At 46.7% G+C, this 15,063-nt stretch overlaps 1 protein-coding gene across 11 annotated transcripts in view; it reads right to left on the bottom strand.

The window, feature by feature from the left end:
• The window catches only part of gwl (serine/threonine-protein kinase greatwall), a 472,763-nt gene that overhangs the window by 408,056 nt on the left and 49,644 nt on the right, over positions 1-15,063 (bottom strand). For 10 of the 11 annotated variants that reach the window (XM_065444899.1, XM_065444896.1, XM_065444897.2 and 7 more), the window contains exons 4-5: positions 841-955; positions 587-735 (exon numbers count right to left, since the gene is read on the bottom strand). The exons of the other annotated variant lie outside the window; for it this stretch is intronic. In XM_065444899.1, coding sequence (XP_065300971.1) covers positions 587-735; positions 841-955 — 264 coding nt within the window. The remainder of the gene's footprint in view (positions 1-586; positions 736-840; positions 956-15,063) is intronic. 11 annotated transcript variants of the gene reach the window in all.

The raw sequence follows: 15,063 nt of genomic DNA, 5'->3' as shown, positions 1-15,063 counted from the left end.
TTGGAATTCATATTTAGTTAACTTGTAATGTGGGGGTATGTAAAGAGAGCTAAAAGTGATGAGTTTGTTTAGGAGAACAGCTCGAACCGCCACTGCTTCACAAGGAGTTTGTAGCTGTAAATGTTGACACGCAATGCTTTTATGGATGACAATGGCAACACTACCCGATGATGCGACACCATCATCGCGATCTTTACGAAAGGTTATATACTGTCGGAGAAAGTTTGTGTGTTTTGATTTTAGGTGTGTTTCCTGTAAACACAGCACTTTTGGATTGTGTTGGTAAATGAGTTCTTGTACATCATCAAGGTTTCTCAGAAGACCTCCGATATTCCATTGTATGATTTCTGTATCCATATTTAATGTAAATTGGTGCAGTGTATACGGAAACAGAAGTGATGCATTAGGTTACAGAGCTCTTTCGAGGCCCTGTAACCGAGGTTTTGCCTTTTTTGAAGCATTCTAGGGAGCCTCGCCACGCCTTAGGCGCTTGGTGCGCCGTGAGGATAGGTGTTGCGTCCATTGCCTCTTGTGAGGCGCCGGACACGCGCTCTTGCGAGCGAGAAGTTTTTCGGGAGAGTCTCACCTCGGAAGGCAAGACCCCTATGCCCACCAGCCCGGAGGTCGATGGGGCTCCCTGTGGAATTTGGCTGCGACGGCTGTTGCCAGCGCTGGGAGGTGCCGGGGAGGCCGGGGCAGCCTCGGCTGCGCCTACCTTCGTGGCCTCTATCGGTCCTGCGGGATCGCTGCGTGTAGAGCAGGTTGCTGCAGATAACTCTTGTGGGGCCGGCAACCCAAGGGTAGCCTGGCCTGGTTGCTGGTTGGATGGAGTAGGCTTACCTGCTTCCACCATGGGGGCAGGAGCCAAAGGTACCTGCTCGCTGCACGCGGGCTGGGTACTTGGCATTGGCTGCTGCGACGCTGCCCCCGACGCGCCACATCAGCATAAGGTGTGCTGTGAAAAGGTGAGCACCTCTTACGGACTTCCTTAAACGAAATATTTTTTTGTACTTTGAGGGTGATTATGTCCTTTTCTTTCTTCCAGTTCGGACAGGAGCGTGAGTAAGCTGGGTGGTCACCACTGCAGTTCACACAGTGAGGTGTGCAACTGCAGTTGTCAGAGGGGTGGCCCTGAACTCCACACTTTCCATAAGTTATTTGACCACGGCAGCTCTGCAAGCCATGGCCGAATCTTTGGCATTGGAAACAACGTCTGGGGTTTGGAATATATGGTCTCACATTTAACCTGATGTATCCTGTTTCGATGGTTTCTGGCAGTACGCTGGATGAAAATGTTAGGATAAGATGCTTAGTGGGGATTTCCTTGTTGTCTAGTCTAAGTATAATACGTTTTACGTCAGTAACATTTTGTTCTTTCCACCCTTCCAGGAGTTCAGCTTCTGTCAAGCCTAGGAGGTCTGCCTCTGACACGACTCTCCGTGAGCTATTCATTGTTCGGTGTTGTGTAACAGAAATTGGTATATTACCAAATGTCACGAGACAGCCAAGCTTCTCGTACTGATGTTTTTGAGGGATCTCAAGGAGAAGGTCCCCGCTAGCCATTTTGGTTACCTTATAACCTGACCCTAAGGCTACGGTCAAAGATTTTGCTACTGTGAATGGCGAAATGAATCTGGCTTGCTTTTCAGGATTTTCACTATGTACAACTTGGTATTTTGGGTAGTTCTCTTTTATGCGGGTCAAACATTTGCTGAAGTCTTCGGTGCGTCCCCTCTTCTGAGGGTGACGATAAAGTAGGCGGGGAAATGCAGGTGTTCCCATGGTATTTCGGTTCGTTTTCGGCAGCAATGGCGGCCACCCACCACAGAGCCCAACATGGGGACGCTGCAGGCCTTAACGCATAAGGCTGCAGGCGCCAACCGTACATTGCCACTATAACCTAATATATTATACCCAAGGGAGGGCAGATACACAAGGTTAACCCTAGCTGCCCTAGGAAATTAGGAAGTGACGGAAGAGAAGAGATGACAGGACAGTAAAAGAAAGATGATAGGAAAGAAAATAGATTCAAGAGGGGGACAGGAAACGGCGACTGCCGATTTCCCCAGGGTGGGTCAGTCCGGGGGTGCCGTCTACGTGAAGCAGAGGCCAAAGAGGCATGTTGCCTCCGCCGGGGGGCCTTAACGGTCCGAACACCCGGCATTGGCTCAACCCCCAGGATCCCCCTTTCCTCGGACACGGCTAAGCCTCGCATGGCTACACGCGGGAGGGTCCAACCCTCGTGTGCTCAGGTACGTAGTGTCGCAACAAACCAAACACCTGCTGACGCAGACGCCCCTGCGGGGAGCCCTCTAGAGAAAATATGCGGGAGTTGAACATCGAGTCCCTCTAGGTGCTGTATAAGTGGAAGCAATTCTGGGTAACCTCATTGTTGAGTGATTTGTGACGCATCAACAATGCCAAAGAACGAAAAATCCTCTTCTTCCGACACAGTTGTCTTGACTGGTGCGCATGACAAGCAGTCTGACTCGCTGTGTTTCCTCCCAGATCGGTATACGACAGTAATATTACACTCTTGAAGCCTAAAGCTCTATCTTGCTAGTCGCCCAGATGGAACAGTTGAAACACGCAATAACGAAATCGCCGGCGAAAGCAAGAAATTTCGATTTTGCGGGAATTTAGTTTGCGCGAGAACGAGGCAGAAAAAACAAGGAAGGGAATTGGCGTGCAAAAAAAAAAAATGTATGGCCAAAAGCCATTCAGCTTACTTTGGCGAGCCTTGCCTTGCAGCAATTTTACTGCTTTCGATTCGCACTGCAAAAAGTGGTCCATTGCCACGTTGTCATCGTGCTCACTGAAAAATCAACGAATTACGTTGAAGGCATTTAATACATCCCGCTGGTTCGCAGTCTTCTCATGATTAGATATCCGGTGGTGATGGTCGTCGTTGGCACCCTCGCAAACGTTACTTATGATGACCTCATCGGTCATCTTTTCATGCACGACAAGACCTTCATCCGCACGAACTAACTCATCGATGCTGAGGCCATCCGGAACACTGTCTGTCACGGCAGAAAGTTCATCCCATGCATGGGCCAGCGATGGCGGCGCTGCGCTGTCAGCACTGTCATCGAGTGCGCCTTCAGGCGAATCTTCCTGCGATGCCACTGTATCAGCGCATGATGCTTGCCGAGTGTCAATGAAGCCAGCATATATAAAACGATTAGCTATCATGGCTGGTGACGTAGCAACCCTTGCAGCCACCAACATCTCAAGCACCATGAACATGTCCACTACGGTGGGACGCTTCAACTGGAGGTTCAGCAGCAGACGTTGAATCAGCCTCTCCCTGTAGGCGCACTTGACGCTACGAATGACGCCTTGATCGAGCGGCTGCAGCATGTAAGTGCAGCTTGGTGGTAAAAAAACCAAGCGTACGTTTCCAAGCTCCACGACATCAACATGACGGGCACTGCAACTGTCCAAAAAAAGGCAGACCGACCTGCCTGCCTTCCCGCATGTCGGTATCGAAGGCCTCTAGCCAGCTGATAAATATGGCCCGGGTCATCCATGCCTTCAGGTTCGCGGTGTATTGTACAGGCAGCCGACAATTTTCCTTGAAGCAGTGGGGCTTCTTGCTGCTTGGGCCGATGTACCTGTGAACTGTGGGTTAATTTTTGTCTCTGGGACTGTTCAAGCAAGTCCACAGAAATGCCCCACTAAATTTCTTAGTACATGTGAACTGCAATGTAGTTGTCTGCGACTGCTGAGCCAGCCTGCAGTGAGCCTTAGTAAAATGCTTAGTCACCAAGATACCTGTGATCTTTTCAGAAGTATTTGTATCTGCTGCCATGGAATAACAGCCACGCTCTGCCTCTGGTAACTTCCATCAAGGCTGCCCAATACCCGTGAATTTTTAGGATGAACTTGTGTTTGTGTGTGGCCGCTGAAGCAAGCCCACACAAATCCTCTGTTAGCTTTTGGTACAGGTGAACTCATATAATGCATTTTTCTCTTTATGACTGCTCAAGCGAGCATGCTGCAAGCCTTTAGTAATCGTGTAGTCACCAAGGTACCTGTGACGACTTCAGCAATATTTGGCCGCGACCACAGAAAGGTCGCATTCTGCTTATGTTTACTTGCTTAGAGGGCTTCGAGCATGTGAACACATACGGTGAACTTGTGTTTGTGACCATTCAAGTACAGCAAGTATCTTGTAACTTCTAGCACCTGTGACATGAATTTGGTTTGGTGCTGAAGCAATCGTCTTGTAACTGCTTTTGTACTTGTGAACTCTCTAGTAATGTTTGTGTCTGCAACTGCTTAGAGGATCCTTTAGTACTTTTACTGGGTGCGACCACTGAAACAGGCCCGCAGAAAGTCTGGAGTAGCTTCCTTCATGGCTAAGACACCTGTGAACTTTCCAGCAAATATTGCATTATGTGCCTGTGACCGCTGAAATGAGCCAGCCCGCACTAGGCCTCCTACCGACTTCCTTTGTACCCCTCACCCTTGCAGAAGGCTTTTAAAGTTCGTTTACTAGCTGAGATGCATCTGCAAAATAGTCAAATCTCGATATAAGGACTGCCGAAAATTGTTCCATTATTTCGAAATACTGTGGACAGTATTTACAGTATGGCTGTCCACAGTATAAATACCGTGGACAGCCAGTGGACAAACCTAGGAATGAAAATGATGTACCTTGGCAGTAGATGCGTGTGCAAATAAGTATACTCTCAAATGAATATGTTTCACTCACTTCAAGGCTGCTTTATTTATAGGAAATCAGATATTTTCTTCTGGCGCGTGCAGCACGCACGACCGATAAGGAATGCGTCTACATCTTCCACTTTGCGCAACACCTCATCCGGCACGTCCTTGTACCGAGCGATGGAAGTACGGACTTTGTTCATGTGCACTAAAACATCGATGTTCGACACGATCTCATCTCCTGTGTTCGGTGACCCACAGTTGTCTTCCTTCGGGTTGCCATTGTCACTGTAGACGTTGTGAATGCAGTTAACAATCTCTTCAGTTGTCAGGTCCGCCGCCATTAATGCTGCGCTGTCTCTCTCCATGTAGTCGTCGAAGGAAGAGATGGTGGGCAGCAGTTCCACAACCTCAGTCCACAGGTCTCCTGGGTTGTTGCCGGTCACCTCCAGGTAATCTTCAAGCTGCACAGGCGTTTTGACAAGCGCTGCTTTTCATCAGCAGTTGCTAAGGGTGGACACCTTTAAGTTCCACCAGGCTCCTGTGAGCATTTCTGCTGCCTGACAAATATTGATTGCAGTAGGCTGCTTTAGGCAGAAGTTGATGATCAACCGCTGCACAAGGACCTTACGAAATTCTGCTTTCACACTCTTTATAATGCCTTGGTCGAGGGGTTGCAGCAAGGGCGTGTTGCTGGGCGGCAAAAACTCCAAGTAAATGTGCGTCAAGCGAACATTCACAGTGTGAGCAGAGCACGTGTCGACAACCAGTAGAATTCTTAGGTCATCCCTCCTTATTTGGTCGTCGAGTTTGATGAGCCGCTAGGAAATGAGTTCTCTGGTCATCCAGGCTCTTTTGTTGGCGCGGTAGTCGTAAAGTAACGACACGACGTTTTTCATGCAGCGAGGCTTCGTGTACTTGCCAACAACAAGCAGTTTAATTTTCTTTGTGCCTGTTCCATTGAAGCAGAACAGGACTGTCACGCGAAGGTGCGACTTCTTCCCTCCTTTGGACTGCTGCCCTTTGAAGTGCATCGTCCAGTCTGGCAGAAGCTAATAAAGACATGCGGCCTCATCCACACTGAATATATTGTCTTCAGAGTACGATTCAGCCACCTCTAGAAAACAATCATTGTGCCAGGAACACGCACCTTCTCGGTCAGCAGTCTTTTCCTTGCCCGAGACTACCTGCCAAGCTATTCTGTTCCTTTGGCAGAAATGAAAAAGCCAACCTGCACTGGCATTGAACCCAGTTATTTCAAGTGCATCAGCAAATTTGCTGGCTTTCTTCTTGGAACATTGGGCCAGACACAGGAACGTTTTGCAGTGTGGCATCTTTGAACCACGTGAGAACAGCTTGGTTCACATTTTGAATGTTTCCCAGTCGCAGCCGTTTCCTCGTAGGAGCGAGTTGCGATTCCCGGTGAAGCTTGACAATCTTGTCTCGGTCTTTCAAAATGGTTGCAAGGGTCAATGAGGCAATGTCACGCTGTCTGCACACGTTGATTTGCTTTTTCACTGCAACGATTTCCTGCAATACGTTCAATTTGTCCTGCAGCAAAAAATGCTTTCACTTCTTGGCGCTGTCACTAGCTGCATTCATCGTTAGATTTCACACGTGCATCGCAAAACCTTTGTCGTGAAGTACTTGGTGCAGTTTGTGATGAAGCAGTCGGCACTTGACATGGTGATGATGATAGCTATTGCAACATGGTGGTGCTGATGGCTACTGCACTCACGGTTTCTGTTTCACGCGAAAGTTGCGGCACTGTTACCTTTAGCCAAATTCATAATACTGATGTTCCTTGGTTATAAAAGCGAAAATAAACTGCATGCATTATTGTGAAGTATGCGCTGTATTGAAATGCGTAGTTTTGAGATATTTTTACATTGAAAATATAGGCAATGTGGCGGGGATTTCTAAAATATTTGTAAATTTGAGAAATTCATTATAGTGGGGTTCGTAGTAAGGAGATTTGGCTGTTAGCTCAACTGAAATGGTCTCATCACTACACGAAAGTGTCATTGTTTGCTCTGGCGACCTTTACTAGAATGTATTATTGATGCAGAGCGAATATGCTCTATATATAAATGGATATTCATACAGCAGCTGATGGTTAGGGATGGACGAATAGTGAATATGAGGTTCGAAGCAAATTCGAAGCAATTAGTGATTTGGTCGAATAACTTGGAACCGAATAGAATATATCTCATATTAAAGCAAAAAAAAAAAACTCTTTAATTCGGATTTCATGGGGACCGAAAAAAGAATGTCCGAATTAACCGAATGTTGAATTATCGAGAGTATCCAGAAAACAAGCAAATGCTTACTATATCAACATGCATTTATTAGTGAATGGATGGGCAAGTCCTTTTTGCTAGTTTGCACAAAATCAGTGCGGATGCTGCAGTTCTCATTGTATCATGATTCATTGACTCTTGCAACTTCCTTCGCAGCACGGCCGCGGCACATGCCTTCATTTGCAACATGCTTTGCACTACTGCACGCACATCCCAATTACTTTTTTGCCAGTGAGCTCATCACCAACAGATCACACGCCATCGTGATGTAGCCAGTGCTCTTCATCCTCTATATCTTTGTACTGAGTCAATATGCAACAACTGTTCGCCGCAACCGCTGCCGAGGAAACCACGGTCGCTATCGACGCGATTAGGAACGGCTACTTTGCTGTGCTTAAACACGCGGCCGACACACGCACCGAATCAGAACGAAACCGTGGTGGCTATCTATGCGATCATGAATGGCCACAACGCAGTTCTTTAGGCACGCGGCCAACACACATATTGAGTCAAAACAAAACTACTTTTTGCTGCAACCACTGTAGGAGAAACCACAGCAGCTATCGACGCGATCATGGTTGGTGACTACGCAACTATTAAAGCCGGTGGTCAACACGATGTTATGCACAGCGGTAAACGCAAGAATAAAGGCTATTCAGCAAATAGGCATGAGCAAACAGGCAGAGGCCACGTCAACTGAAGACCGACTGCATTTGCACTCTGCAGCAGCAACGGCGTGGCGCTAGTCCTGTGGCTACATTCCTAACCGGGGAATTCTTTCTGCAAACACAGGTCAGTATACACCACAACTTGAGCCTCCTCCGCCGCTACTTGATATTGCCGCCTGCTGCTACTGCTGCTGCTGCTGCCGCGAGTGTCCTTGCTGCATGTGTACAAATCTTCTGCAATGGCCGATACTGCTCAGTGTGCTTCATGTAGCCTATCATTTCCCAACGATGCACCTTCCACTTTATGCGTGAGTTGTGGTTGCAGGTATCACTTAGGAAGTTGTTCGGGGGAGAACGAAATAACTATGACTCGAAAAAGGCAAAAAAAATGGAACTGTGAAGCCTGCAAACCTAAAGCAACGATTGAACCTGACAGCTCAGCAGATGCATGCACTATCACTGATGTATTCAATGAGCTAGCTGCCATAAATCAAAAGCTGCTTGAAGTAAACTTCATAAAAAAAAAATGTAGAGTTGTTACTGAATCTGAAGGCCACTGTGGACGGCATCGAGTCCTTGGTGACACTTGTTTCCGAGAAGCATGATAGGCTACTGGATAAGATGACAGCTCGCGAAGACAAAATTGGCACATTAGAGAAAAGAGTCGCCACCATTGAAGCGTCAGGGGACTGTGAAGGAACAAAAAAGCTAAGAAATGACCTTAATCAACTTGAGCAGTATGGACGACAACACAATATGGAAATACACGGCATAAGGTTCACCGAGAATGAGAACTTGCTCAGCAAGGTTAACATCCTTGCTAGTGAACTCGGTCTGCAGCCTGTCACTACAAGGGAACTCGATGCTGTTCATAGACTTCCAGCAAAACAAGGAAAAACACAGCCAATACTAGTGAGGTTTCAGTCTCGAACTACTAGGGAATAATGGCTCAAAAAGAGAGCTGTCTTGAGGGAGAAGAAATCAAGTGTGGGTTTGCGTGAGAACCTTACAGTTACACACAAAAGGCTATTTTGGCTAATGAAAGCAAAGGCAACTGAGAAGGATTACGTGTTTACATGGATAAAGGAAGGAAAGCTGTTTGTCAGCAAACGTCATGGGGATCGTGCAATTAGAATTCAATCAGAGGATAACTTGTCCAAGATAGAATAGAAGCTGACATTGTCAGTGACACTGGTGTAAAATGGCTGAACTACTTAAGCCCAAGAGAGAACCAATACTATAGTCAATCAATGTTCACAACAAGCAATGCTTCTCATCAGAATAAAAACAGGAACAGCGCAACACAGGACAGTGTTGCGTCCTGTGTTGTGCTGTTCCTGTTTTTATTCTGAATATGAACCAACCAGCCCCATTGAACACACTGCCAATGCTTCTCAGTTTTTCACATGAATGCTAGAAGCCTCAGGAACAAATTTGACAAAGTTAACATGCTTCTTGACTCTCTGCATTATAGTTTCAATGTCTTGGCCTTTAGAGAAACCTGGATCAATTCTAATTATTTTATTCCCGAACTTGAAGGTTACAGCTGTGTGTCTATTTCGCGATGTAAATGAAGAGGTGGTGGCGTTGCATTCTATTTTCGCAATGCCGTATTGTACAACGAGTTAAAAGAGTATAGTATGGTTAACGATGATTGCGAATCACTTGTGGTTGAGTGTGATGGCCTGCTTCTTGCTGTCCTGTACCGCCCACCTGCAGGTAGTGTGAATATTTTTTTGCAAACTCTTGAAAAGATCCTGGAGCACAACTTGTTGTTAAAAGTGCCAGTGTTACTCATTGGTGACTTTAATATTGACCTCCTTCTTGAGAACTCTCATAAATATGATCTACTATATGTTATTCACCCTTATAGCTGTCGGAATTTAATTGAGGGGCCAACAAGAATTAATGTCGAAACATGTACACTGTTAGACTTGTGTATAACGAGCCATTTAAGTGACGAAATGGTCTCAGGCATATTATCTAGCGGCATCTGTGACCACTTACCAATCTTTTGCATTATACCGCGCTCTAACCATCGTAGTGTTTCACAGAATGGGAAAGAAGCTAGAGCAAGTAGAAAAATAAGTGACAATAACATCACGAAGTTCCAGGAGCTTGTAACTAACACCGATTGAAGTGTAATAGCGAGAGAACAAAATGTTGACGAGGCTTACAGTAACTTTTTAGCACTCTTTAAAGAAATTTACGACACTTGTTTCCCACTAGAAATGCGCAAAACACACCGAAAAATTAGAAAGCCCTGAGTCGCCTACAAACTATATAAAGAAATTGAATGCCATAAAAAGTTATTTGAAACATTCATTAAATCAAAAGATCCACATGTCCTGCAAGCCTACAAGCAGCTTCGAATTAAAACAAACTCTAAAATGAAGAAGGCTAAACGCGAGTACTATCAAAATAAGTTTACTGCGGCTGCAAACAATCCTTTACTGCTTTGGAGAACATTTCGAGAATTAATGCCCGGCAACAAAGCGAACTGTCCTCAGTCAATAGGTATCGACGGGATAACATTATCAGGGGAATGCCTAGCCAACAAATTCAACTCGCATTTCCAGGTTTCTGCTGCACAGTGTTGCAACGCTCCTGTAGGTCAATGTGAAGCATGCAATAGATGTTCTGATATGCCTACTACATTCCTGTACCCAAGAAGCCCAGCCGAGATAGCAGACATCATATCTACACTAAAGAATAACTGCGCATGCGGACGAAATAAGTAAAAAGCCTATAAAGAGTGTAGCACAAGTAATATGTCACCCGCTTTTGCATATCTGCAACCTCATCTTATCGACTGGTGAATTTCCCGTGCTCATGAAAAGTGCAAGTAGTGGCACTGCATAAGGGGGGTGCGTTAGATAACCTCAATAATTTCAGACCCATCTCAGTCCCTCCTATCTTTTCTAAAATCCCTGAACGCATTTTAAATAAAAGAATACTTGGGCATTTGACAAAAAACAAAGCAATAGTACCAGCACAATTCGGGTTTCAGAAACAAAAGTTTACTGAGCAAGCGCTTTTGCATGCGAAAGACCACTTAATTAAGAACTTTGAAAAACAGGCTTACACTATTGGAGTGTTTTTGGATTTCCTAAAGGCTTTTGACTCTATTAATCACTATATTTTGCTCCGAAAATTACTCTGGTATGGCATAAAAGGTGAAGCATATGCTTTAATTAAGAACTATCTCAGCTCCCGTAAGCAGTTTGTTTGCCTAAAAGATTCTAAGTCCCAACTTCTTGATTTAAACTGCGGTGTTCCTCAGGGCTCAATCCTAGGCCCAACTTTGTTTCTTCTATATATTAATGATATTGTTAACAGCCCAAATACACCGTGCATAACTTTGTATGCAGATGACACCAGCGTTTTCTTCTCTGATCATAACATTCAAGAAGCATTTAACGCTGCCAATAGATGAATGGGGGACCTCAACTGTTGGCTAAATTCAAATAGAATACAGTTGAACTGCGCAAAACAAAGTATGTCATATTTAGACCTAATGGAAAGCAGCTGATGGGCCACTACGAGTTAAGTTTGGGGGGCGCATTATAGAAAATACGAAGTGCGTAAAATTTTTAGGTGTATGGTTTGTGGGGTCTGATGTGGGATTCTCACACCGTACTCTTGAGACAAAGGAACGACAACGCAGTAGTGCAAACAATCACAAGGGCATTTATTGCACCTTTCATACATCAATGCCTGCTAGCCGAGTTGCTATCCACAAAACATGCCGATGGGCGCGCGACAAATCTAGAAGTCCGACTCACCGCGACCGGAAGCGAGCGAATATGTTCGCCCCATGCTGGATCCCAACGCCTGGTCGTTCGCGTGTATAGTCACGCGAATCGTGGCGCGTACGAAGGCGGCCACGCGAGACGGTCTCGCCGAAGCATCGGTCGGCGCGCGGCACAGCATGTCCGTCCCGCTCGCTTCCCGAACCCAAAGAGAGCAAGCGCCTTCCTTTCGGCGTCCAAGTAACCTCACGGCGTTAGCAGCGTAACACTCGCGCCATCTCTCGGAGTGCGCTTCAACCACATCGACCGCGCTGACGTCACGCAGGCCACGCGGCGAAGCGGGACCACAGGAGATGCGCTATGCGGGAAAAACATCAGGGGAGGCGCGAGGGTCTCGCATCCCCACAGGTTTAACGAAAACCTATATTGGTCCATTCATGTAGAGACCGTCAGAGCCGACATTCATAGAGCGACGGGAATGATTAACATGTTAAAGCATCTTATCCCAATGAATTTAAAGAAATAGCTCTATTACACCCTAATTCACTCTCGTCTACACTATTCCCTTCTGGTCTGGGGAAGTACTACCAAAACTAACCTTATGTCACTATATAGGCTGCAAAAAAGAACCGTAAGGGCAGTTTGTAACCTACCTGTTCTTGCACATACCAAATCGTTTTTTGATAAGCTTGGCATACTCCATAGACCACCTGTTTTTGCATAAACTCTCGTTCATTCATTGTGCCATTCATTGTGCCTGACGCATGTATGGAACCACGTGTCGCTGAAGTCACGCTGGTTCTACTTAAACTGCTGTGGAAATAAAGACGGGGCTTTTCTTCGCTTGCCTGCGGATTGGACTGCAGTCGTCTCCGGTCTTTTGCTGATCACGCATTGATAGCAGCAGGCGCCACCTACGACATGGTGTCAGAAGTGATGCGATCTAGCCACTTTTAAAAGCGATTGGAAAAAGAGGATTGAGACGTCAGGAAAGGAGGCACCACTGCATCGCTGCCGGGCCTTCAGCAGCCGCCACCGCTGGACTTCGACAATACCTCAGAGTGGCCAGCGTGGATACTGCACTTTGACGATTATCGCTATGCATCAGGACTGAGCGAGTGCTCAGAAGAGGCACAAGTACACACTCTGCTTTATACCATGGGTCGACAAGCAAGGGACACCTTCGCCACCTTCAATCTTTCTGCAGAAGAGTCGAAGAAATTTGAGCTGGTCAATGAGAAGTTCAACGATTACTTCATCAAGGAGAGCAACATTGTCTACGACAGCGCTCGCTTTCACAAGCGGCACCAGATGCCTGGCGAGTGAACTGACCAGTTTATGACTGCTCTACACATCTTGGCAGACAAATGCAAATTCGTAGAGTTCAATCAGTGCCTCATCAGGGACCTGTTCGTTGTGGGCCTGTGGGATGAAAAACTTTCAGAGTCGCTCCAAATGGATCCCAAGCTGTCTCTCGCAACAGCTCTGACGAGGGCCCGCCTAAAAGAGACTGTTCAGTAGCAGCAAGAAGAACTTCGAAACTGCAACGAAGTCCACGAATACACACCGTGCAAGCCATGTGAGGACGTCAATGTCGACGCAGTGGACTACCGCCGGCAACCGTAATGCAGCAAGGAAACCCGGCCGACATCAGCTCGTTCCGAGACACTGTGCATCTTCTGCGGAGGCAACTCGCACCCAAGGACAGCCTGCCCAGCGCGGGACCATAGGTGCTTCAACTGCGGCTTAAAGGGACACTTCGGCAATGTGTGTCTCAAAGGGACTTCTCCAGGCTACCCGCGAAAGGTACGAGTGTCATCTGTACAAATGGACATAAGGAGGCTTTTTTCGGCACGGTCGAGGCATCTGGCACCAAGGCGCGTTAAGTTCAGCTATTAACTCCGTGCCTGTTTTCGCAAAGGTCGACTCAGGCGCAAAAGTGTCCGTAATTCCAGCATCATTTCCGGGACTTTCCACGAGTTTGGAAAAGGCCGACGAGGTATTGACTGGCACTAGCGGTGACCACTTTAATGTTCTGGGCAAGTTTCAAGCGGATATATTTTGGAAGGGACAAACTTCTCGCTAAACATGTTATGTGGTCAGTCCTTTGCACCATGTACTGCTGGGTTTGCCAACTGTGGATGCGTTGGGAGACATCAAGTTCGTTGACTCTGTGGCTCACAAGGAACCCAACAACAAAGTTTTGTGCCCTCAGGTTTTCAACAAGTTAGGCACTATGCCCGGGGAGTATACAATAAGGCTAAAACCAGATGCTATTCCTTTTACAATAAGCGCACCACGCAGGATTCCTATACCGCTTCAGGAGCCTGTAAAAAGAGAACTCGAGAAGATGGAACAAATAGACGTTATTCGTAAAGTCGAACAGCCGACAGAGTGATGTGCAGGCATTGTGCCTGTACAAAAGCACTCAGGAGATGTAAGGATCTGTGTAGACCTTATGCAATTGAACAAGTTTGTCTTAAGAGAAAGATACACATTGCCTCCTGTCGACCAAGCACTGGGCTCTCTTGCCAGTGCAAAATGGTTTTCCAAATTGGTCGCCAATTCCGGCTTCCATAAGGTGCGACTCAGCAAGGCCTCAGAAGAGCTGACCATGTTCATTACACTGTTTGGGCGGTACTGTTTCACTAGGTTGCCGTTCGGGATTACATCAGCTCCAGAGTATTTTCAAAGAAGAATGTCTGAAATTTTGACAGGCCTTCCTGGCGTCGTTAACCTGATGGACGATATTCTCATATTTGGCAACAACAAAGAGCAACATGACTCTAGACTATCGAATGTCTTAGCTAAGCTAGCCTAGTCTAACGTTACCCTAAACAAAGCAAAGTGTTTGTTCGGTGTTCGAAGCATAAGCTTTCTGGGCCACTTACTCAGCGAGGAAGGCGTACAGCCAGATCCGGCCAAACTCAGAGCCATTCAAGAGCTGAAAGCACCCTCTGATATATCGCAAATACACAGTGTTCTGGGCATACGTAGGCCATTTTGTTCCGAACTTGGCGCAAACCACTGCACCGCTACAGGAGCTTTTGCAGAAAGAGACCGACTGGGCTTGGGGCCCTGCTCAGAACATGGCTTTTGAAAGCTCGAAATCTCTTATCTGCTCAGCAAAGTGCATGGCTATGTACGATCCACGCTTTCCACGATTCTTTCAGCGGACGCCTCGCCTTATGGTCTTGGTGCCGTCCTTTTCCAGAAACAACGCAATGGCGAGTGCCAGACGATAGCGTTTGCTTCAAGGGCACTAATTAAAACTGAGCAGCGCCATGCGCAAGTGGAAAAGGAGGCACTAGTGTTAACATAGGCTGCCAAAAGATTCAACGAATACATAAGAGGTATCGAGGTGATGCTTGAAATGGACCACAAACCTCTTGTTTCGTTGCTTGGTAAAATGCCTGTTGATGTGTTGCCACCAAGGGTTCGGCACTTCAGAATGCAACTGATGCGGTATCACTTTCATATTGTGTACCATATGTGTACCACTAGGTACGTGCCTTAATAGACAACTTCGGTCATTGGGTATGCCCAACTGGGGGTGCGATACAAGGTATGCGAACATTTTTGGCCAGTCCTCTAGAGTGGGGATATAAGACCCCTGCCTCGTGAATGCCGTTACATCGCCAGCGGCAACATCCCTGAATGTGTCGCCTGCCT

This window comes from Dermacentor albipictus, chromosome 1, assembly GCF_038994185.2.
Source record: "Dermacentor albipictus isolate Rhodes 1998 colony chromosome 1, USDA_Dalb.pri_finalv2, whole genome shotgun sequence".
In the NCBI taxonomy this organism is placed as follows: domain Eukaryota; kingdom Metazoa; phylum Arthropoda; class Arachnida; order Ixodida; family Ixodidae; genus Dermacentor; species Dermacentor albipictus.
Note: the sequence above shows the minus strand (reverse complement) of the source record. Positions and strands in the feature narration are given on the sequence as shown.